The 23,726-nt window shown below is 44.3% G+C and overlaps 1 protein-coding gene across 2 annotated transcripts in view; it reads left to right on the plus strand.

Annotated features, from left to right (window-relative positions):
- LOC129859401 (plexin domain-containing protein 2-like) overlaps positions 1–23,726 on the plus strand; it is a 180,375-nt gene that overhangs the window by 72,714 nt on the left and 83,935 nt on the right. For both annotated transcript variants that reach the window (XM_055929158.1, XM_055929157.1), the window contains exon 2: positions 6,255–6,505. In XM_055929158.1, coding sequence (XP_055785133.1) covers positions 6,255–6,505 — 251 coding nt within the window. The remainder of the gene's footprint in view (positions 1–6,254; positions 6,506–23,726) is intronic.

The raw sequence follows: 23,726 nt of genomic DNA on the forward strand, positions 1-23,726 counted from the left end.
CGGACACGATTGCAGAAATAATTGTCATTTTACTCCCATTGAATAGGATTCATACTAATTGAAGCCTCATTATTTCACATTGTGTACATCCAATTACGTGTGATTTCTCTAAGTGTTCACCTTTTGCTGTTTTTTTCAGCCTCACGTCATAAAGGAGGCTATATGTCCAGGGTTTGTGTGCATACCTGAGGGCCCCAGTTGGTCCCAGGGAGATATCTTCATGTGCTTGGGGACAAGGTGTACTGGATGTACCTTAAACTCAGTGATGTTTCATTTTGACTTTATTTCACTAGGAAGATAGCTGTGGGGGATTCCAGGGGGAGACTCCCTTGGGTTTTCTGACCTCAATGGGACTTCCTGGTAACCTGGTCAAGCAGACTGACTGCTGCGTTTACAAGATCAGGCTGGTTTCACAAGGCTAACTTCCTGGTGAAATAAAGTCAAAACGATACATCACTGAGGTACATCCACTACATCCCCAGAAGGTTATTTATGACCTCAGTGTCTTGTATGATCTCTATGGCTTTTGATCATTATTTATACATGTCAACTCCAGAACAACCACTTGACCCCTCAGTCTCTCAGCCCCGCCTCATTAAGTTGGCTATACAGTGGCTTGTGAAAGTATTCACCCCCCTTGGCATTTTTCCTATTTTGTGGCCTTACAACCTGGAATTAAAATTAATTTCGGGTGTGGGGGGGGGGGGGGGGGGTTGTATAATTTAACTTACACAACCTGCCTACAATTTTGAAGATGCAATTTGTTTTTTATTGTGAAACAAACAAGAAATAAGACAAAAAAAACTGAAAACTTGAGCGTGCATAACTATTCACCCCCCAAAGCCAATACTTTGTAGAGCCACCTTTTGCAAAAATTACAGCTGCAAGTCTCTTGGGGTATGTCTCTATGAGCTTGGCACATCTAGCCACTGGGATGTTTGCCCATTATTCCATGCAAAACTGCTCCAGTTCCTTCAAGTTGGATGGGCTCCGCTGGTGTACAGCAATCTTTAAGTCATACCACAGATTCTTAATTGGATTGAGGTCTGGGCTTTGACTAGGCCATTCCAAGACATGTATATGTTTGCCCTTAAACCACTCAAGTGTTGCTTTAGCGGTATGCTTAGGGTCATTGTCCTACTGAAACGTGAACCTTCGTCACAGTTTAAAATCTCTGGAAGACAAACAGATTTCCTTCAAGAATTTCCTTGTATTTAGCGCCATCCATCATTCCTTCAATTCTGACCAGTTTTCCAATCTCTGCAGATGAAAACATCCCCACAGCATGATGCTGCCACCACCATGCTTCACTGTGGGGATGTTGTTCTTGGGGTGATGAGAGGTGTTGGGTTTGCGCCAGACATAGCGTTTTCCTTGAAGGCCAAAAAGCTCAATTTTAGTCTCATCTGAGCAGAGTACCTTCTTCCATATGTTTGGGGAGTCTCCCACATGCCATTTGGCAAACACCAAACATGGTTGCATATTTTTTTCTTTAAGCAATGGCTTTTTTTCTGGCCACTCTTCCATAAAGCCCAGCTCTGTGGAGTATATGGTTTAAAGTGGTCTTATGGACAGATACTCCGTCCATAGGACCACTTAATTTTTTTATAACCACACCCTGATCTGTACTTCTCCACAACTTTGTCCCTGACCTGTTTGGAGAGCTCCTTGGTCTTCATGGAGCCGCTTGCTTGGTAGTACCCCTTGCTTAGTGGTGTTGCAGACTCTGGGGCCTTTCAGAACTGGTGTATATATACTGAGATCTTGTGACAGATCATGTGACACTTAGATTGCACACAGGTGGACTTTATTTAACTAATTATTTGACTTCTGAAGGTAATTGGTTGCACCAGATCTTATTTAGGGGCTTCATAGCAAAGGGGGTGAATACATATATACGCACCACTTTGCCGTTTTTTTATTTTTATTTAAAAAAAAATCATTTCACTTCACCAATTTGGACTACTTTGTGTATGTCCCTTACATGAAATCCAAATAAAAATCCATTTAAATTACAGGTTGTAATGCAACAAAATAGGAAAAACGCCAATTGGGATGAATACTTTTGCAAGGCACTGTATGTCCAGGGTTTCTGTGCATACTTGAGGGCCCCAGTTTATCTCCATATGCTTGGCAAGGGCTCCTGCTACATTGATGGAGCTGCTTTCAATGGGGAGGTAGAAAAGAGTGCTCTGACACCCTCAAAAAGAGACACTCAGAGCCAAAAGGTGTCCCTCCAACATGTACGCACGCACGTTCTCACACTCACACACACACATTTGTTTTACTATCCTTGTGGGGACCAAACAATTGATTCCAATTCAAATTCCTATTTTCCCTAACCCCTAGTCCTAAACTTAGCCCTAACCCTTAACGTAACCCCTAACCCTAATTGTAACCCTACACTTAACCCCAAAGCCTATAATTTTCCTTGTGGGCACACACATGCAGCACGCACGCATGCACACACACACACACACACACACACACACACACACACACACACACACACACACACACACACACACACACACACACACACACACACACACACACACACACACACACGCACAACATTCCTCTCTCCAGTATGGGCGAACCCTTGTACGGAAGCGTCCTGTCAGTGCCATTGAGTCAGGTAGACAACCAGAGAAAGGGGAAAACCAGCGGGACCCTAATACCCTGGAAGAGAATGAAAAGAAGGGTTGCACCGAGATTTCATGATCTCCTAAATGTCCTTGAAAGCGTTAGGTGAAACCAAATTACAGTTCTCCTGGCGTTTGTGGATTAGTCGTGTTGACAGGCGTGAGTCGGGCGAACAGAGCCACTCTTGAGAGTCACAGCAAAGGTTTGCAGGGCATTCAGGGGGAGTAAAAGAGGAACAGAGGGGGAAGATTTTCTCTCACACAAAGCTGAAGGAACTCACACATCCATGGAGAAGCCTCGTCCTGCTACGAACTTATTCGGGGTGTTCCTCAGGGGTCTGTACTTTCCCCTTTAAAATGACTAACACAGACCATGGAGTCTCTCCTTGACAATGAGAGAGTTCACTGGCCCTGAACCAGTTGGGAGAAGTATAAACCATTACAGAGAGAGAGAGCGATCAACAGACACCAGTGCAGGTGTTTTTTATTCACAGTGACTCAGAGAAAGATTTGTCAAGGGTCTCTATTTTCCAGTCATGGTGTGTTCCGAGTTATTCTCTTTTGCCAACTTTCCACCATGTATATTGAAGTGTCTAACAAAGATCCTTTGGAGGGTGAGAGACAATGTATGTGTTCCTGGAATGTATACTGTAGGTTTCCCTTGGATCGAAATATACAGTGTTCTTTGACAGGACATCTTGCAGGCATGCATTGTCTCGGTGTGGGGGAATATGCATGCTTGGCTACAGGGGCAGTGTTAGACACCTAAGAACAACAGCATTGAGATCTGAATAGTAATTAGCAGCATGCTACATACTCCAAACAGACATAGCTGCCTAGACTTCATAATGAGAAGAGCTCACTGGAGGGGTGGTGGTGAAAGGGGCCTCAAGGATTCTGTTTGGGAGTCTGTCTGCGTCAGTCAACTTTGTTATGTTTTAGCCTTGTGATCAGCATCCAAATGTGTTTAGTTAAAGAACTTCTGGAAAGATTTGTCCAAACTTTATTGATAGACTTGTAGAATGACCTGTGGTTTAAAGTGATAAAGATTAGCCGATGCAGAGAAAGTGTGGTCTACTGATAGAGAGTATGGTTTCACTACTGATAGAGAGTGTGGTCTAGTGATTCACATTATTTAGCAGACACGCTAATCCAGAGTGATTTACAGGCACAATTAGGATTAAGTGCCTTGCTCAAGGGCACATTGACAGTTTGTCGGCTTGTGATTCAAACCAGCAACCTTTTTGTTAATGCGCCCAACGCTCTTTAACCGCTAGGCTACCTGCCGCCACTGATGACCGGCATTGTCTGTGATGTCAATATATACAGTTTAGTTAAGCCAGTAGTACATTTAGAGTACAGCACATTGGACTCCGTGTAGTGTCCTCAGCATTAACTTTAGAATTCTTGCAGTTCTTCCTGCAAGTGTGTGTGTGTGTGTGTGTGTGTGTGTGTGTGTGTGTGTGTGTGTGTGTGTGTGTGTGTGTGTGTGTGTGTGTGTGTGTGTGTGTGTGTGTGTGTGTGTGTGTGTGTGTGTGTGTGTGTGTGTGTGTGAGAGTTAGTTGGTTAGATAGTCTCCCTGGTCTCATCCGTGCAGCAGCTGGTCTCTGAGCTGTTTACTTTGCGGATGCTCATTACAGAGTGAAACTGTCAGCCTCCACTTTGGGCGCATTAGCATGTTAAGCCCCTCCACTCCACTCTCACCTCCCTAGTCCTGCTCTCATGGTGAACACTTCTGGTCTATCTGGGGCCCAGAGAGAGAGAGGGGATGACGGAGGGGAGGGAGGATGAGGCGAGAGAGAGTGGGGGGGAGCCGTTTGTTATTTGTTTTTACAACTAACCTCATTATTAGAGCTGGAATGACATTAACGGTCAGGCAGGCAGGCTTTGAACTAATGTCAGTTTTTGTACGAGTCTGGGGGAAGAAATGTAAGTGGGAAAGTGATTAAAAGCAGAAACCTGTGCCAGGCAGGCTCTAGGACACACTGTCTGAAGTGATGATCTGCCTGGTGTCATGATTGTGTGTTTTTGCATGAATTTGTGTGTGCGTTAGAGGTCTTTGCGGATCCACCTGTACCTGAATACCCGAGACCTGATCCGGATAATGTCACGGATCTGGGTCCGATCTGATATGATTGTCACGGGTCTCGGGTACAGTATGTGTCATTTTAACTGACTTGTCCCTAAGGGCTAGTGCATTTCTGTGCGCGACTCCTGCAGTAGAGAAAGAGAGAGAGAAATTGTATAATAACAGGCTACAACAACCAAGAGCCGACAGGTAGGCAGGCTGCTACTTCATTTCCTGAATGGAGATGTTATTTGTAACTGTAAGATCAGAAAGCGCATCCACTGCAGCCTCAGTTAGTCTAGCTAGCTAACGTTAGCTAGCTTAACTAGGTTCTTGTCCCGGTTTGATGCAGACAAGCAGTCCAAGACAGTTACTACGCCATCATATTTGATGATAAATGACCTAGCTATGGCAGCTATTAGACTATTAGGCTTGCTTGCTGTCTCTCCTCTCTCCCTCCCTCCTCCCTGCTCCCCATGTCACTCGCACATAGTATGGTCCCTCCCCTGCCTGCTTGAGCGGAACCGCTCTCCCTCCTCTCACACTGTATCAGCTTCGGTTAATAATGTAGCTAAAAAACATATTTTTCCACTGCTTTCCTCCCTCAGATTGGATCGGACCGGGTCTGGATCCGAACAGGTTAATACAGAACGGGTCTAGTTGTCCTCGGGTCCGTTCGGAACGGGTCTCTATATTATTTGTATTTATTTATTTATGCATATTGGGTCCAGGTGGGAAAGCACCAGGTCCATTTTAGGACGGGTCCAACTTTTTGGATCCGTGAGGCGTGTGTGTGTGTGTGTGTGTGTGTGTGTGTGTGTGTGTGTGTGTGTGTGTGTGTGTGTGTGTGTGTGTGTCCTGTCCTGTCCTGTCCTCACTGTGACCTGATCAGAGTTTATCCTGGTCAGCTCACATGGCCAGGAAAAACTCTTGGCCCTAGGTAGGCTAGGTATGACTATGGGCCACTGGTATGTCTTAAATATGCTGAGTCACTGCTTCAATGCTATTCTGCATTTGTTTCATCCAAAGTAGTATAATTTCTCCCTAAAGCAATGAAGAATAGTCCACTGAGACAGTGATTTATGAGAGTGGCAGAAGATTAATGACCAGACCAGAGTTTTGGCTCCATCGCTGGACCACTGCCTTTTTGACCATAAACATATTATTGTTCTATGTAATTATGCTGCTAGGATCCACTGGTGTACAATATAACCCGTTTCTCATTTCAGTTTAACTACTTAAAAAGGTCTATAGTTGAGAATGTCTTGGCTTACAAATTATATTGAGGAGAGAGCAGAATTATTGAGCTAATAAAGGAGTTATGTTGTAATCACCTTTTACATTTGAGGAAAGGAAAATATTGGTATGATAAAAAATGACTCGTGACTTTTAAATTTCTAAATCATAACATGTTTACATTATTGCTTTATTTCTCTTCGAATAAAGTGTACCTGTGTCACTGCAACTAAAAACAGCATATTCCTCCTACACTGTACCGCTTTTACTCATCTCCCCTCTTCCTCTTTATCTGTGCTCCCCAGGGGTCTCCTACTCCTACCTGCAGGGGCAGCCACTGGCTGAGGAGGACGTGGCAGTGGATGTGAAGTTGTACAGTCACCGGTGGAGGAGGTGGCTGTCCCCAGAACAACCACGTAACATGGACAATAACAGGGCCAGCCAGGACCAGGATCAGCAGGACCAAGACCAGAGTCAAGACCAGCCTGAGGGGAACTTCCCAGGCCTGCTCTCAGCAGAGGACAGCCAGGACACTGACAACAGTTCCCAGATAGAGGTACAGTACATCAACAGTGTTTCCCCTACCATTACTCAGCAGGATACATAGGAGGGATCCACTTCTTACCTCTGTTGCCCACTGTCAAAAAAAAGGGGTTTGATATTTGCAGTGGTACTTGAGTAAAAGTAAAGATACCTTAATAGAAAATAACTCAAGTAAAAGTGAGAGACACCCAGTGAAATATTACTTGAGTAAAAGTTTCAAAGTACTTGGTTTTAAACATACTTGGGTATCAAAAGTAAATGGAATTGCTCAAATTAAGTATCAAATGTAAAAGGATAAACCATTTAAAATTCCTTATATTAAGCAAACCAGACGGCACAAATTATTTTTATACACTCAGACATCATTTACAAATGAAGCATTTGTGTTTAGTGAGCCTGCCAGATCAGAGGCAGTAGGGATGACCAGGGATGTTCTCTTAAAGTGTGTGAATTGGACCATTTTCTAGTCCTGCAAAGCATTCAAAATGTAACGAATACTTTTGGGTGTCAGGGAAAATGTATTTAAAGTTATATATAAAGTATAAAGTACATTATTTTCTTTAGTAGTGTAGAGAAGAGTACAGATACCCCCAAAAAAGTACTTAAGTAGTACTTTAAAGTATTTTTAATGAAGTACTTTACACCACTGGATATTTGTAGCACCAAACCTGTTTACCATGAACTAGTGCTTGTTGGTATTTTTTTTCTGGGTAAGACCTATTATTGGATTCCTAGATTCCTGTCATTGTTGTTGAGCTCCTCATACTTTCGGAGGCTTACCAGAACTCTGTTACTTCAGGGGGCTTGGTGTTCCGCCAAGGAAAAACTATTTAGGGAAAACACTTGGGCCCACAGAGGGAACACCCCAGATAACCCTCTGAGACAGGGAGGGAGAATGTCTGGATTTACCTGTGAGGCCTCTATTAGAATATGAACAGAGCCGAAACTGCATTAGTTCCTCAATCCTCTTTAATCTACAACTACAGTAGTCCAACAAATATTCCTGGGCAACTCTCTGAGGAGAAAAAGTAGACAACCCGAGAACAGAGTGATTAGGTGATAATGAAAAACAGGACAAGGGGACCTTTTGGCGGATGAATACTTAATATCAAATTAAAGCTCAGCACACCCCTAGGTAGTCATTCATCAAAACCTGCTGTGTGTGGACTGAGGGTGAGTCACCTTAAAGTACCCCAGAAAGAGACCAGAACAACAGGTTATTAAAGGGTAATTCCACCACTTTTTATATTTACAGTGCCTTCAGCAAGTATTCACACCGCTTGACTTTTTCCACATTTTGTTGTGTTACAATAACCCCTAATGTTAAAGTGGAATGATATTTAATTCTTTTTTACAAATTCATTAAAAATGAAAAGCTGAAATGTCAATAAGCAATCAATCCCTCTGTTATGGCAAGCCTAAATAAGTTTCAAAAGGCACAATGTGCTTCAAAAGGCACATAATAAGTTGCATGGACTCACTCTGTGTGCAGTAATAGAGTTTACATTCTTTTTTAATGACTACCTCATATCTGTAACCCACACATGCAATTATCTGTAAGGTCCCTCAGTCGAGCAGTGAATTTTAAACACAGATTCTATCACAAAGACCAGGGAAGTTTTCCAATGCCTTGCAAAGGGCACCTATTGGTAGATGGGTAAAAAAAAACGTACCTTGAATATCCCTTTAGGCATGGTGAAATTATTAATTACACTTTGGATGGTGCATCAATACACCCAGTCCCTACAAAGATACAATTTCCAGAGAGGAAGGAAACTCAAGGATTTCACCATGATGACTTGGTGACCATGGTGACTTTAAAAAGGTTACAGAGTTTAATGGCTGTGATAGGAGAAAACTGAGGATGGATCAACAACATTGTAGTTACTCCACAAAACTAACGTAAATGACAGAGTGAAAAGAAGGAAGCCTGGACAGTATACAAAATATTCTAAAACATGCATGCCAGTTTGCAAGGCACTAAAGTAAAACTGCAAAAAAATTGGCAAAGAAATTAACTTTATGTCCTGAATTAAAAGTGTTATGTGTGGGGGAAATCCAACACAACACATCCCTGAGTACCACCCTTCACATTTTCAAGCATAGGGGCGGCATCATGTTATGGGTATGCTTGTCATTGGCAAGGACTAGGGAGTTTTTTAGGATAAAAAGAAACGGAATAGAGCAAAGCACAGCAAAATCCTAGAGGAAAACCTGGTTCAGTCTGCTTTCCAACAGACACTGGGAGACAAATTGCCCAGAAAGACTCACAGCTGTAATCACTGCCAAAGGTGATTATAACATGTATTAACTCAGGGCTGTAAATTCTTATGTAAATATGATATTTCGGTATTTCATTTTCAAAACATTTAAAAAAAATTCTAAAAACATGTTTTCACTTTGTCATTATGAGGTATATTGTGTAGATGGGTGAGAAAAGACATATATTTAATCAATGAGTTCAGGCTGTAACACAACAAAATGTGGAATAGGTCAAGGGCTGTGAACACTTTCTGAAGGCACTGTATTATCTTCAGCACCATACACTACATGAAAGCAGCACTACATGAAAGCAGCAAGTTTTTATGGTCATAAAAAATGGCATGATGAAATTGCATTGAAAGGTAAAAACTGCAATGTGTTTCTAGCCAGGGAGAATGCATTTCCCTGCTCCCTCCATCACCTTGAATCTCATAGCCTTAGAAAATCACTGTTTTCTACATAATTATGTTTTTTCATATCTTTTTTTTAGTACATAACGTAGAAATGTACTGTTTTCTCAAAGACACTGGTATGATGCTGGACGTAATGTTTATGAGGTTGTAAAGTGGTTGTATTCCCCCTTAACTTTGACCTCCTTCTCGACAGTCACAAAGCAATAGACCAGCTGGAGATTAAGTTCTGGCTCTTGGTCTGTGTGTCACTGTGGCCCTTTGTAAATGAAAGGCAAGGACCCAGGTCCCTTGTTATTGTGCCTACTAGCCCAGCTCACCGTTGCAGCCTAGCGCTCAGGCATTTAGTCGTAAAGATGGCGGCGGTGCGTCTGGTCCAGACTGATCGTTAAGTCTCTTTGTGACTTCAATCATCTCAGGTCTGCAGCCCGAGTGTCGCTCTGTGTGATAACAGAAGACGCTTTGATCTTCAGCTAAACACACACATACACACACATGCGGCCACCCAAACACACACACTCACACACACATACAAACACATGCGTGCTAACACACACATGCACAAACATACACACCATGTGCGCCCACCCACACACCACCAGGTGTGTAACTTGCGGGGGGGGGGGGGGGGGGGGGCAGGGGGTCATTACCCCCTCAATATTAGAAACAGTTCAAGTTTACCCTAAAGAGCCAGGCAACTACTGGCTTTATGTGGCTTTTTCACCACAGTGCTACTCAGTTCCTCATTTTATGATTGGATACCACTGCCGCTAAATACGCTTTTGTTTGTGCCCGGTCCCCACTCCCCAGAGGCAGCCAGCCCATGGGCTGTAAGATGAACGGAGCAATGCGCAATTTCTTCTCTTTCCCTTTTCGCATGTACTATGCACTCTTTCTTTCTCTTTGTGGTGTTTGCTGAGGAGAGGTAGCTATATTCACAGCACTCCAATGTGTAAATGTTTGGAACATTTAAAACGAGTAAACGGTCATGAACATTTCATAAGTGTATTGCTATGTTGTCATGTAACTAGCGAACTACTGGTGGCAGGACACAAGATTTGTGTTGTTGTTGCAGAGAACTGTAAGTAAATGAATGAATGGCTACATAGCTAGCGAACTACACTGTACATTTCATAATAGACTGGTACTATGTAATCCGACAGCTAGCTATAAATATTGCCAGGTTAAACATCATTTAGCTAATAAAAGCGCCATCTAATTCCTGTTAATAAGCTAACCCCATAATTTAATATAACATAATATAACATATATAATAATATAACATAATATAATAATATAACATAACATAATTTAAGGTCAGCCATTTTTGTCATATGATCATGGCAGGGTTGATAGACAGATAATAGAGAGAGTGAGAGAGCGCACCACCCATGTTGAGGCAGGGAGAGGACGAACAGGTCATCAGGTGAGAATTGAAGTTAAAAAGCACTATCAGTTCAACTGATCATCTTTGCTGACTGTAGCCAAAGTACTACAACAAAACAGTTGTTGCCTACATTCTGATTTAATTTGGTTGTTATGGCAAGGGTTAGAGACAGTCAGTGGAGAGAGCGAGAGAGAAAACGCCGCCCATGTTGAGGCAGAGAGAGGACGAACAGGTCATCAGGTGAGAATTTGGAATGTAGTTGTGAGGAAACAATGGTGAACACACACATTTGAATATTTACAGTTGAAGTCGGAAGTTTACATACACCTTAGCCAAATACATTTAAACTCCGTTTTTCATAATTCCTGACATTTAATCCTAGTAAAAATTCCCTTTCTTAGGTCAGTTAGGATCACCACTGTAATTTAAGAATGTGAAATGTCAGAATAATAGTAGAGAGAATGATTGATTTCAGCTTTTATTTCTTTCATCACATTCCCAGTGGGTCAGAAGTTTACATACACTCAGTTAGTATTTGGTAGCATTGCCTTTAAATTGTTTAACTTAGGTCAAACGTTTCGGGTAGTCTTCCACAAGCTTCCACAATCAGTTGGGTGAATTTTGTCCCATTCCTCCTGACAGAGCTGGTGTAACTGAATCAGGTATGTAGGCCTCCTTGCTCGTACACGCTTTTTCAGTTCTGCCCACAAATTTTCTACAGGATTGAGGTCAAGGCTTTGTGATGGCCACTCCATTACATTGACTTTGTTGTCCTTAAGCCATTTTGCCACAACTTTGGAAGTTTGCTTGGGGTCAATGTCCATTTGGAAGACCCATTTGCGACCAAGCTTTAACTTCGTGACTGATGTCTTGAGATGTTGCTTCAATATATCCACATAATTGTCCTGCCTCATGATGCCATCTATTTTGTGAAGTGCACCAGTGCCTCTTGCAGCAAAGCACCCCCAAAACATGATGCTGCCACCCCTGTGCTTCATGGTTGGGATGGTGTTCTTCTGCTTGCAAGCCTCCCCCTTTTTCCTCCAAACATAACGATGGTCATTATGGCCAAAGAGTTCTATTTTTGTTTCATCAGACCAGAGGACATTTCTCCAAAAAGTACAATCTTTGTCCCCATGTGCAGTTGCAAACCGTAGAATGGCTTTTTTATGGCGGTTTTGGAGCAGTGTCTTCTTCCTTGCTGAGCGGCCTTTCATGCTATATTGATACTAATTGTTTTATTGTGGATATAGATACTTTTGTACCTGTTTCCTCCAGCATCTTCACAAAGTCGTTTGCTGTTGTTCTGGGATTGATTTGCACTTTTCGAACCAAAGTACGTTCATTTCTATGAGACAGATCCTTCCTGAGCGGCATGACGGCTGTGTGGTTCCATGGTGTTTATACTTGCGTACTATTGTTTGTACAGATGAGCGTGGTGCCTTCAGGCATTTGTAAATTGCTCCCAAGGATGAACCAGACTTGTGGAGGTCTACAATTTTTTTTTCTGAGGTCTTGGCTGATTTCTTTTGATTTTCCCATGATGTCAAGCAAAGAGGCACTGAGTTTGAAGGTAGGCCTTGAAATACATCCACAGGTACACCTCCAATTGACTCAAATGATGTCAATTAGCCTATGAGAAGCTTCTAAAGCCATGATATTATTTTCTGCAATGTTCCAAGCTGTGTAAAGGCGCAGTCAACTTAGTGTTTGTAAACTTTTTACCTACTGGAATTGTGATACAGTGAAATAATCTGTCTGTAAATTTTTGGGGGAAAAATGACTTGTGTCATGCACAAAATAGATGTCCTAACCGACTTTCCAAAACTATAGTTTGTTAACAAGAGATTTGTGAAGTGGTTGAAAAACAAGTTTTAATGACCTAAGTGTATGTAAACTTCCGACTTCAACTGTAAGTGTGGTCCTAAAACATGCCTTGTAGATGTATTATTGTTTAAGTTTAGTCATATTTTGCCAATAGAAATGCCCTTCGATTTTGGCAATAGAAAGTAAGACCATGTTTGTTGTCATCACTTGCGTAACATAGTTTCTTTGCCCCCCCCCCCCCTTAAAAAAATGTGTCATCCAGACAGTCACTCACAAAGTATACTAACAATCGCTGTCCATGGTGCTGAAAATGCAACATGTGTATGCGGCTGCATGTCTCGAATCGATGATAGGATTTCTATGAACCCAGGGTATAGCTTTGCTTCAGCTTATGGATAACTGTTTACTGGTAGGCCTATTTGGTCGTCATTTTCTCAGGTTAAGCCTAACATTTCACGAAGCTATACACGGTGTCGCATTGCTGCCATTTTAAGACTACTGGCTGGTAGCAATAATGTAATCAGTTTTTCAGTAATTACAGTTGGAAATTCAAATATTGCAGAATGTCAAATACATTTTCGATACAACAGAATACTAGTCAGCTACCAATAGATGTTTTAGAATATACAGCTGTCCTTGTTGCCCTGTATTCATTCCCTGTATTCACTCATCACAATATTGGTTTTGAACGTTCTTTTTGGACCGATGCCCGACTGAGCATTCTACTCAATGCATCGTCAATGAGTGCTGATGAAGATTTAATCAAAAGTGCATTACAGTGGCTTGGAAATACAATGACATTCAAAATGAGGCAAGTAATTATCAGGAAAACCTTTTGTCATCATTTTGATGTCACCAGATTGACTTTTAGATGCAGTGTAAAGTTAGCTAGCTAGCTAAGATTCAGTGGAGGCCACCGGATTTTAGCTAGCTAATGTTTGCAATGCTAGCTATCTAATGACAACATTGCCTTCTGTCTAAAGTCAATTTGACCACATGATAATGCTGGCAAAGTTGTTTGCTACTAAATATTTGCTTACTTAATATTTGACTACTTTAGCAATGTCATCATATTTCCAGGCACTATAGTGTAATTTAGACGAAACAGTAGTTAGCCTAGTTCCAGAATGACTGGGCTTATCACCCCTTTAGGGCACCAGTACGGCGCTGTTGGTAGCGGGTTGCTTGAGAACATTCAGAACAATGACATTGTTACGGCGTTCCTCTCTCTCTTCATAAGAAGAGGTGGAGTAGTGATCGAGCCAAGGCGCAGCGGGTTGGGAATACATGATGATTTATTAAATAAACAAAACAGACAAAGACGAAAAACGAACTATACTTGATATAACTAACAAAATAACAAAACGATGTAGACAGACCTGAACAAACGAACTTACAAATACACGAAGCACGCTGACACAGGAAAAGACTACATAAACGCACGAACAAACCGAAACAATCCCGTATGGTGTAACTTCGACACAGAAACAGGAGACAATCACCCACAAACAAACAGTGAGAACACCCTACCTAAATATGACTCTTAATTAGAGGAGAACGCAAAACACCTGCCTCTAATTAAGAGCCATACCAGGCAACCAAAACCAACATAGAAACAGATAACATAGACTGCCCACCCAAAACACATGCCCTGACCTAAACAATATACAAAAACAACATAAAACAGGTCAGGACCGTTACAGAACCCCCCCCTCAAGGTGCGAACGCCGGGCGCACCAGCACAAAGTCCAGGGGAGGGTCTGGGTGGGCAGTTGACCACGGTGGTGGCTCCGGCTCTGGACGCTGTCCCCACACCACCATAGTCACTCCCCGTTTCTGTCTTCCCCTCCCAATGACCACCCTAAAACTCACATCCCCTAAATAAACGGCCAGCACCAGGAGAAGGGGCAGCACCGGGACAAGGGGCAGCACCGGGACAAGGGGCAGCACCGGGACAAGGGGCAGCACCGGGACAAGGGGCAGCACCAGGATAAGGGGCAGCACCAGGATAAGGGGCAGCACCGGGACAAGGGGCAGCACCGGGATAAGGGGCAGCACCGGGATAAGGGGCAGCACCGGGACAAGGGGCAGCACCGGGACAAGGGGCAGCACCGGGACAAGGGGCAACACCGGGACAAGGGGCAACACCGGGACAAGGGGCAGGCCCCGGCTGATATACTCTGGCAGATCCTGGCTGAGGGACTCTGGCAGGTCTATGCAGGCTGACGGCTCTCGACGCTCATGGCAGGCTGACGGCTCTCGACGCTCATGGCAGGCTGACGGCTCTCGACGCTCATGGCAGGCTGACGGCTCTCGACGCTCATGGCAGGCTGACGGCTCTCGACGCTCATGGCAGGCTGACGGCTCTCGACGCTCATGGCAGGCTGACGGCTCTCGACGCTCATGGCAGGCTGACGGCTCTCGACGCTCATGGCAGGCTGACGGCTCTCGACGCTCATGGCAGGCTGACAGCTCTCGACGCTCATGGCGGGCTGACGGCTCTCGACGCTCATGGCTCTCTGACGGCTCTGGCTGCTCATGGCTTGCTGGCGGCTCTGGCAGATCCTGTCTGGTTGGCGGCTCTGGCAGATCCTGTATGGTTGGCGGCTCTGGCAGATCCTGTCTGGTTGGCGGCTCTGGCAGATCCTGTCTGGTTGGCGGCTCTGGCAGATCCTGTCTGGTTGGCGGCTCTGGCAGATCCTGTCTGGCGGGCGGCTCTAGCGGCTCCTGTCTGGCGGACGGCTCTGTAGGCTCATGGCAGACGGGCGGCTTTGCAGGCTCATGGCAGACGGGCGGCTTTGCAGGCTCATGGCAGACGGATGGCTCAGACGGCGCTGGGGAGACGGATGGCTCAGATGGCGCTGGGGAGACGGATGGCTCAGATGGCGCTGGGGAGACGGATGGCTCAGATGGCGCTGGGGAGACGGATGGCTCTGGCCGGATACGGCGCACTGTAGACCTGGTGCGTGGTGCCGGAACTGGAGGCACCGAGCTAAGGATAAGCACCTTCCTACTAGTGCGGGGAGCAGGGACAGGGCACACTGTATTCTCAAAGCCCACTCTATACCTGATGCGAGGTACCGGCACTGGTGACACCGGGCTGAGGACAAGCACATCAGGATTAGTAGGGGGAGAAGATACAGTGTGTTCAGGGCTCTGGAGACGCACAGGAGGCTTTGTGCGTGGTGCCGGAACTGGAGGCACCGAACTGGATACACGCACTACAGAGAGAGTGCGTGGAGGAGGAACTGGGCTCAGGAGACGCACTGGTAGCCTAGTGCGTAGTGTAGGCACTGTAGGTACTAGGCTGGGGCGGGGAGGTGGCGCCGGAAATACCGGACCGTGGAGGCGTACTGGCACTCTTGAGCATTGAGCCTGCCCAACCTTACCTGGTTGAATGCTCCCGGTCGCCCGACCAGTGCGGGGAGGTGGAATAACCCGCACCGGCCTATGTAGGCGAACCGGGGAAACCATGCGTAAGGCCGGTGCCATGTATGCCGGCCCGAGGAGACGCACTGGAGACCAGACGCGTTGAGCCGGCCTCATGGCACCTGGCTCAATACCCAATCTAGCCCTACCAGTGCGGGGAGGTGGAATAACCCGCACTGGGCTATGCACTCGTACAGGAGACACCGTGCGCTCTACTGCGTAACACGGCGCCTGCCCGTACTCCCGCTCTCCACGGTAAGCCTGGGAAGTGGGCGCAGGTCTCCTACCTGCCCTTGGCCCACTACCTCTTAGCCCCCTCCAAGAAATTTTTGGGAGTTACTTACGGGCTTTTTGGGCTTCCGTGCCAGACGCGTTCCCTCATAGCTCCGGTTCCTCTCTCCGGTAGCCTCTGCTCTCCTCAGTGCCTCCAGCTGTTCCCATGGGAGGCGATCCCTACCAGCCAGGATCTCCTCCCATGTGTAGCAACCCTTTCCGTCCAATATATCGTCCCATGTCCATTGCTCCTTCTTTTCCTGTCCCTTACTCCATTTACTCCGCTGCTTGGCTCTGGAATGGTGGGTGATTCTGTTACGGCGTTCCTCTCTCTCTTCATAAGAAGAGGTGGAGTAGTGATCGAGCCAAGGCGCAGCGGGTTGTGAATATATGATGATTTATTAAATAAACAAAACAGACAAAGACGAAAAAACGAACGAACAAACCGAAACAATCCCGTATGGTGTAACTTCGACACAGAAACAGGAGACAATCACCCACAAACAAACAGTGAGAACACCCTACCTAAATATGACTCTTAATTAGAGGAGAACGCAAAACACCTGCCTCTAATTAAGAGCCATACCAGGCAACCAAAACCAACATAGAAACAGATAACATAGACTGCCCACCCAAAACACATGCCCTGACCTAAACAATATACAAAAACAACATAAAACAGGTCAGGACCGTTACAGACATGACCGAGTGACGGAGGTGCAACCTATGAATAGGCTACCTGAACCTGCATGACATGAGCCGTCCTCGCTCTGACATCTCCCAGCTTGGATAGAAAGTTGTTGATACTAGGGATGGTTTCATAATGTGGTGTACAATCTATAGCTATATACTGTCTTGAGCTGCGATTTAGGTTCAATTTATAAACTTTATACGTTAAATTAGGCCTAAATTAGATACAACTTGAGAGACTCCTCTAGTCTCCTGAAGTCCTCCTTTTTTGTTTGAACACGTTTTCACCAGGGCCTGTAGGTCCAGGTTGCGGGCCCGACTGTTTCCTATACTGAGTATTTTTGCAAACCCTTTCCTGAGACATTGTGCATTATATGTCCATTGTGCTGCACACCGGTAATGTGGTAATGTGTTGAAGCCGACAATTAAGGAGAATGAGAGGCTCAATTAAAGGTGTTACAGAACTGCTGTATTTGAAGCACGCCTCCTTTCTGCCCAGTTTCCCTGATGTTGCCACATCAATCAAGCTGTTTTTACCATCCTTGTAACTGTCACTTCTGTGGAGAGATCAGTTTCTACACTAAAGTTCATAAAGAACTACCTGAGAAGCATCAGTCTCTCGGTCTGATATGAGCTTTTGAACACCTGAGTAAGCTCCACTCATTGCGCTGGAACTGTCGTAGCCTTGACCACGCCCGATATCCCCCTTATACTTTCAATCAGTTAAATGGTTTATTTTTTAAGACCCGGGGCACTTTTTCAGTCACATTCCTGAAGTCACATTCCTGAAGAAACAAACACTTAGATTTCTAGTACATATGGGGGGGGGGGGGGGATGTTTTTATGAATTAATTACTTTTTGGAGGGTTACTGTCAAAATGATTTATTACATAAAAAATAATAGACATCGATGACAGGCGCATGGGCCCTCAAAGCTCAACCCCCCCACGTTACGTGGGCTTCGGTGGTTGTCCTGTTTATCATATGATGCTAAATACATCATAGGGGGGTGATTTCTGTATTTTGAAAGTTACATATCTTGAAAATCTGATTGCTGACAAGCAAAACATTTTGGGACTAAAGGTCATCTCAGTTAAACCACAATTACTTTCAGGTGTGGTACAAAGTGTGGGAATGAACTAACATTAAATCCATTGGGTGCAATGCAATCAAGATTTGATATTGATTGTGTCACCAATTCCTCGTTCATTGTGACGAATAGCAAACCGCTGAACCAGTCAGTACATGTTGTCCTTAATCATGGCTTGGGCGTTGGGAAAGCTTGGCAGCCATGTGTTTGTTGTGGTGTTGTGTTGAGTGGTGATATCGCCGGAGCATTGTGAAAGTGGTGCAGGATGATTGTCCCAATGATGCCATGTTAAATTCCACATGGCTTTATCACAGACTAGAGCACCTCCATCAGTACTAAGCAGCAGCATGCCAACAAACAGACACAAGTCTCAGTATAAATCAGTGCTTAATTTGTGAATTAGGAGGTGCCGGAACAAAAAGTGAGTGTGAGAGAGGGGGGGGGGGGGGGGGGGGGGGGGGGGTGACCTGGGGAGCTCTGATAATAAAGCATTGCATGCATATCATCCCATTGGTGTAGCGGCATAGAGCAGAGGAGGCACTTACAGAAGTTGCACAAATGGGGCCTTTTTATAAACCCATTTCATAGAATTCTGTCATTTTACATGATGTAAGACATTGGCATAATCTTTTTTAATGACTCGTTCAAAACAACTGGGAACTCTGGGAAAAAATGAGCTCCGACTGTTTTGAATGGTCATCCAACTCAGAATTCCAAGTGGGGAATTCTGGCCTCTTTCTAGAGCTCCGACTTTTGAACCTGAAGATCACTGACGTCATTATTCGACCTTGTTTTTTTCCCGAGTTCCCAGTTGTCTTGAAAGCACCTTAATACCGCACAAGTAATCGAAATGGCAGGCTACTTTGACACGGACAAACTGAGAATCTGAGATCAACTGAAAACGACCTCGTCTTGAATCCATCAATAGTCTAGGGGCGTAGGTGTGGGGAGACACATATTATATGCTACAATATGAGGAGCAAATTATAGTCCTAAAAATGACAATGATGCATAGCTCACTAGCTGGTGATGGCCTATGTGCTTGTGCCAAAAGCTCGTCTCTCTATTGTTTCATTTTGTAAAACAATATTTGGAAGTTGATCAAATATTTTGGTAACCTGCAGCTGACAGATTAGAGTCTTTTCAGCAGGAGCCATTTGCTTTCCAACTTGTGTTTTGTAGGCTGTTTAAGATATTGTGGAAGGCCAGTTTTTTCTGCGTGCTGTTTGTTGACTGACATATTTGCTGCGCGTTCCCGACTGCAGGCTATACCTTGTTATTGTGTTACACACTACAATTTGAATTTCATTGCCCCCTGGCACGACCCCTAGACGGGAGGAAAATTGTACTGTTTTATAGCTTTGTAGCTCAAGAGAATGTGACAAGGGGGTGGTCTCTTGAAAGCAGCCTCTATGGTCTATGGTCTACACCAGGCATGGGCAACTGGCGGCCATGTCAGTCAAATTTTGATTAGTAAGTTAGTTTCGCGGCCAGCTATCTAAACTTGTAGTAATCATGGTTGAATTACCGACCGGGGTGCCCCAATTGATAATCAGATTTCATATTAAAAACTGCAAGTATTTGTCTCCACCCTATGGCAAAATTAGTAGAATTTCATGAAATGAGTTATACAATTGCTAAATCTCCTCCCCACCCAATGGCAAAATGTTTAGAATTGCAGAAAACATGCTTTAAAACTACAATCTTTTCTCTATGCCCCATGGCAAAATGTGTAGCATTCCAGGAAATTAAATCGAAAACTGAAATTGTATTGCTTATGGCCCCCAAAAGGCTAGGGCCGGCTCTGACTGCATGTGTGGGTATGGATGCAGGTACACAGACCCACGAGCCACTACGGCCTGATGAGTTTACATTTTTTGTGGCCCCCACCCCCATCAAAGTTGCCTAACCTTGGTCGACACCCACACACATACAGAGGTGTGTTGTTATTGAAGAGCTCTAGTGTTCTGTGGTTGCAGGTCTCTCTGTGCACCAGATAAACATGTGGTTAGGAGCCTTCTCAGCTAGCAGCTTTTAGGCTGGTTTACTTAAGGACACATAGACTTGTTCCTGTCTGAACTTCATGAGATTGTCCCAAGCAATATAACTAAAAAGATATTGGCAACCTGCCTCATCTCAAGATATAGGCTTCCAGTGCTTTAAACGAGAGCTGTATTGGAGGCTGATAGCAAAAATGTGCTATCACTGCTAGGCTAGAAACCACAGTAGAGGGAAGTCTGATGTTAATCTTGGCCCCAGTCCTGGCAGAGAGACACACTCCAGGTGGGACTGGATTTTTAAAAGAAGCTAGTTATCCTTTGTGGCAAAATGTTTGGCGTTCTCATGGTGTAGTAGGCTATTCTGAATTATTTCATTTATTTCTGAACAGACAGCAGTAATTCTATAACTTTGGCAAATGTATTTCAATTCATTAGGCATGCGGCAGCATCTCCAGAACCCTAGGATTCGATAAGGAAATAAATTATGAAGTGCAATGCTAGAGAGATGAGAGTTGCAGGCTCATGTCTATCAGAGGGAGAGTGTTAATAAAAAGTGAATTCTAGTTCTGTAATAGATACGGAGGGGGGGGGGGGGGGCAGGAGAATTAACGAAGAGGCAACTCGAATGAACTTTGATCACATTTATTCGAATTTTTACATTGCAAAAAGTGAACATTATTTTTCATTCCACGAGAGGTATCGGATCTGTCCAAATACGTTCTGGAACGTAACAGTCCAAACAGATCTGGCTCTAATTAAACACTGAATATAATACCATTTACTGGATGTTGGATTATGTCTTAGTGCTACACCCCTTTAGTTTATTTCAACATATAAACTTCTTCCACTACCAAGATTACACTTTCTAGTTCTATATTGTCAGAGTTTCCCCTATATTCATTTAGCAATGGCCACTCATTTAGCAACGGCCACTCCAAAAAATATGATTACATATGTATATATAATAATAATTATATGGATGGTTAAACGTTTTCAGTGACAGAATCACACTCTAAACTCTAAATACTCTCAGTCAGACCAGTGCTGGGTAGAAGGAAGGAGGAAAGGTGTCAGCAGCCGCTTATTAGTCTGGGGATATGAATATAAAAAGACTAGCCTTTATCCTGTAGACAGGGATGCATATTGGAAGGGGGAGGTGGGGCAAAGGGATGATGATGGTGCAGGCAGCTTGACAGGGGAAATTACGGGGCATTGGTGCTAATAGCCACCGCTGACACACAACACAATAGCAATTTAGAGGCACTCCTCTTGGCCTCAGAGAGAAAATTCTACACATTTTGCCATAGGGCAGAGAGAGAATTTTACAATTTTAAAAGGAATTCCCTGCAAATCTATATACACTGCTCAAAAAAATAAAAGGAACACAAACAACACAATGTAACTCCAAGTCAATCACACTTCTGTGAAATCAAACTGTCCACAAGGGAAGCAACACTGATTGACAATAAATTTCACATGATGTTGTGCAAATGGAATAGACAAAATGTGGAAATTATAGGCAATTAGCAAGACACCCCCAATAAAGGAGTGGTTCTGCAGGTGGTGACCACAGACCACTTCTCATTTCCTATGCTTCCTGGCTGATGTTTTGGTCACTTTTGAATGCTGGCGGTGCTTTCACTCTAGGGGTAGCATGAGACGGAGTCTACAACCCACACAAGTGGCTCAGGTAGTGCAGCTCATCCAGGATGGCACATCAATGCGAGCTGAGGCAAGAAGGTTTGCTGTGTCTGTCAGCGTAGTGTCCAGAGCATGGAGGCGCTACCAGGAGACAGGCCAGTACATCAGGAGACGTGGAGGAGGCCGTAGGAGGACAACAACCCAGCAGCAGGACCGCTACCTCCACCTTTGTGCAAGGAGGAGGAGGTGGAGCACTGCCAGAGCCCTGCAAAATGACCTCCAGCAGGCCACAAATGTGCATGTGTCTGCTCAAATGGTCAGAAACAGACTCCATGAGGGTGGTATGAGGGCCCGACGTCCACAGGTGGGGGTTGTGCTTACAGCCCAACACCGTGCAGGACGTTTGGCATTTGCCAGAGAACACCAAGATTGGCAAATTCGCCACTGGCGCCCTGTGCTCTTCACAGATGAAAGCAGGTTCACACTGAGCACATGAGCACATGTGACAGAGTCTGGAGACACCGTGGAGAACGTTCTGCTGCCTGCAACATCCTCCAGCTTGACCGGTTTGGCGGTGGGTCAGTCATGGTGTGGGGTGGCATTTCTTTGGGGGGCCGCACAGCCCTCCATGTGCTCGCTAGAGGTAGCCTGACTGCCATTAGGTACCGAGATGAGATCCTCAGACCCCTTGTGAGACAATATGCTGGTGCGGTTGGCCCTGGGTTCCTCCTAATTCAAGACAATGCTAGACCTCATGTGGCTGGAGTGTGTCAGCAGTTCCTGCAAGAGGAAGGCATTGATGCTATGGACTGGCCCGCCCGTTCCCCAGACCTGAATCCAATTGAGCACATCTGGGACATCATGTCTCGCTCCATCCACCAACGCCACGTTACACCAGAGACTGTTCAGGAGTTGGCGGATGCTTTAGTCCAGGTCTGGGAGGAGATCCCTCAGGAGACCATCCGCCACCTCATCAGGAGGATGCTCAGGCATTGTAGGGAGGTCATACAGGCACGTGGAGGCCACACACACTACTGAGCCTCATTTTGACTTGTTTTAAGGACATTACATCAAAGTTGGATCAGCCTGTAGTGTGGTTATCCACTTTAATTTTGAGTGTGACTCCAAATCCAGACCTCCATGGGTTGATAAATTTGATTTCCATTGATCATTTTTGTGTCATTTTGTTGTCAGCACATTCAACTATGTAAAGATAAAAGTATTTAATAAGAATATTTCATTCATTCAGATCTAGGATGTGTTATTTTAGAGTTCCCTTTATTTTTTTGAGCAATGTATATACATATATATTTTTAGCTTTAGAGATAATTTCCATTAATTATTCTACACAATTTGCCATGGGGCTGAGAGAAAATGTGCAGTTTTAAAGCAAATTTCCTGAAATTCTACACATTTTTGCCATGGCTTATGTCGTGTTCTTATGCTATCTGAGTGACTGAAATATTATAACAAAATCCCTGGGTGCCACATGCTATGGCATTTTAGGGTCTCCCTGACTGTGTAGTTCGTTTATTTTGGTGATTGTTAGTTCTTAAAGATATTGTATATCTGGTTTTAGTCGTTTAAGGTTAAACTGAATACTTTTCACCATCCCTACAATTATTTCTATCATCTCGAGAGGCGGCAACGACATAGGGGAAACACTGAGAGTATAGAAGTAGAATTAGAAAGCGTCATTTTGTGGATGAAGACATGTGTGCTTGCTTTGGCTGTCCAAAGTATTTTATGGAAGTGGAAAAAGTTTCTACGTTTATATAAACTAAAGGAGTGGGGCACTAAGACATAATCCAACATCGAGCAAGTGGTATTATATTTCTACTGAGACTAGTCCGTGTGTCTGTTTGTTGACATGCTGCTGCTTAGTACTGATGAGGTGATCCAGTCTTTGATAAAGCCATGTGGAATTTAACATGGTGTCATCACGACATTCATCCCGCACCACATTCACCTCATCAACAACTCTACAGCAATATCAACAGTCAACACAACACCACAACAAAATAACCCAAATGTTAAAACTGGTAAATGTTCTCTCCGGTCTGAGAATATATTTCAGGATTATTTGTGAACGACATTTAATTCTTTCTTTTTAAATCTTTTTAGAATTTTCAAGTATAACTTATTTCAATGGAATCCTGTCTTGCATACAGTCGGTTTCTTACACTAAGAAATGTGTCACTGATGAATTGTTTTTTAATTTTTTA

The sequence above is a fragment of the Salvelinus fontinalis genome, chromosome 7, assembly GCF_029448725.1.
Source record: "Salvelinus fontinalis isolate EN_2023a chromosome 7, ASM2944872v1, whole genome shotgun sequence".
In the NCBI taxonomy this organism is placed as follows: domain Eukaryota; kingdom Metazoa; phylum Chordata; class Actinopteri; order Salmoniformes; family Salmonidae; genus Salvelinus; species Salvelinus fontinalis.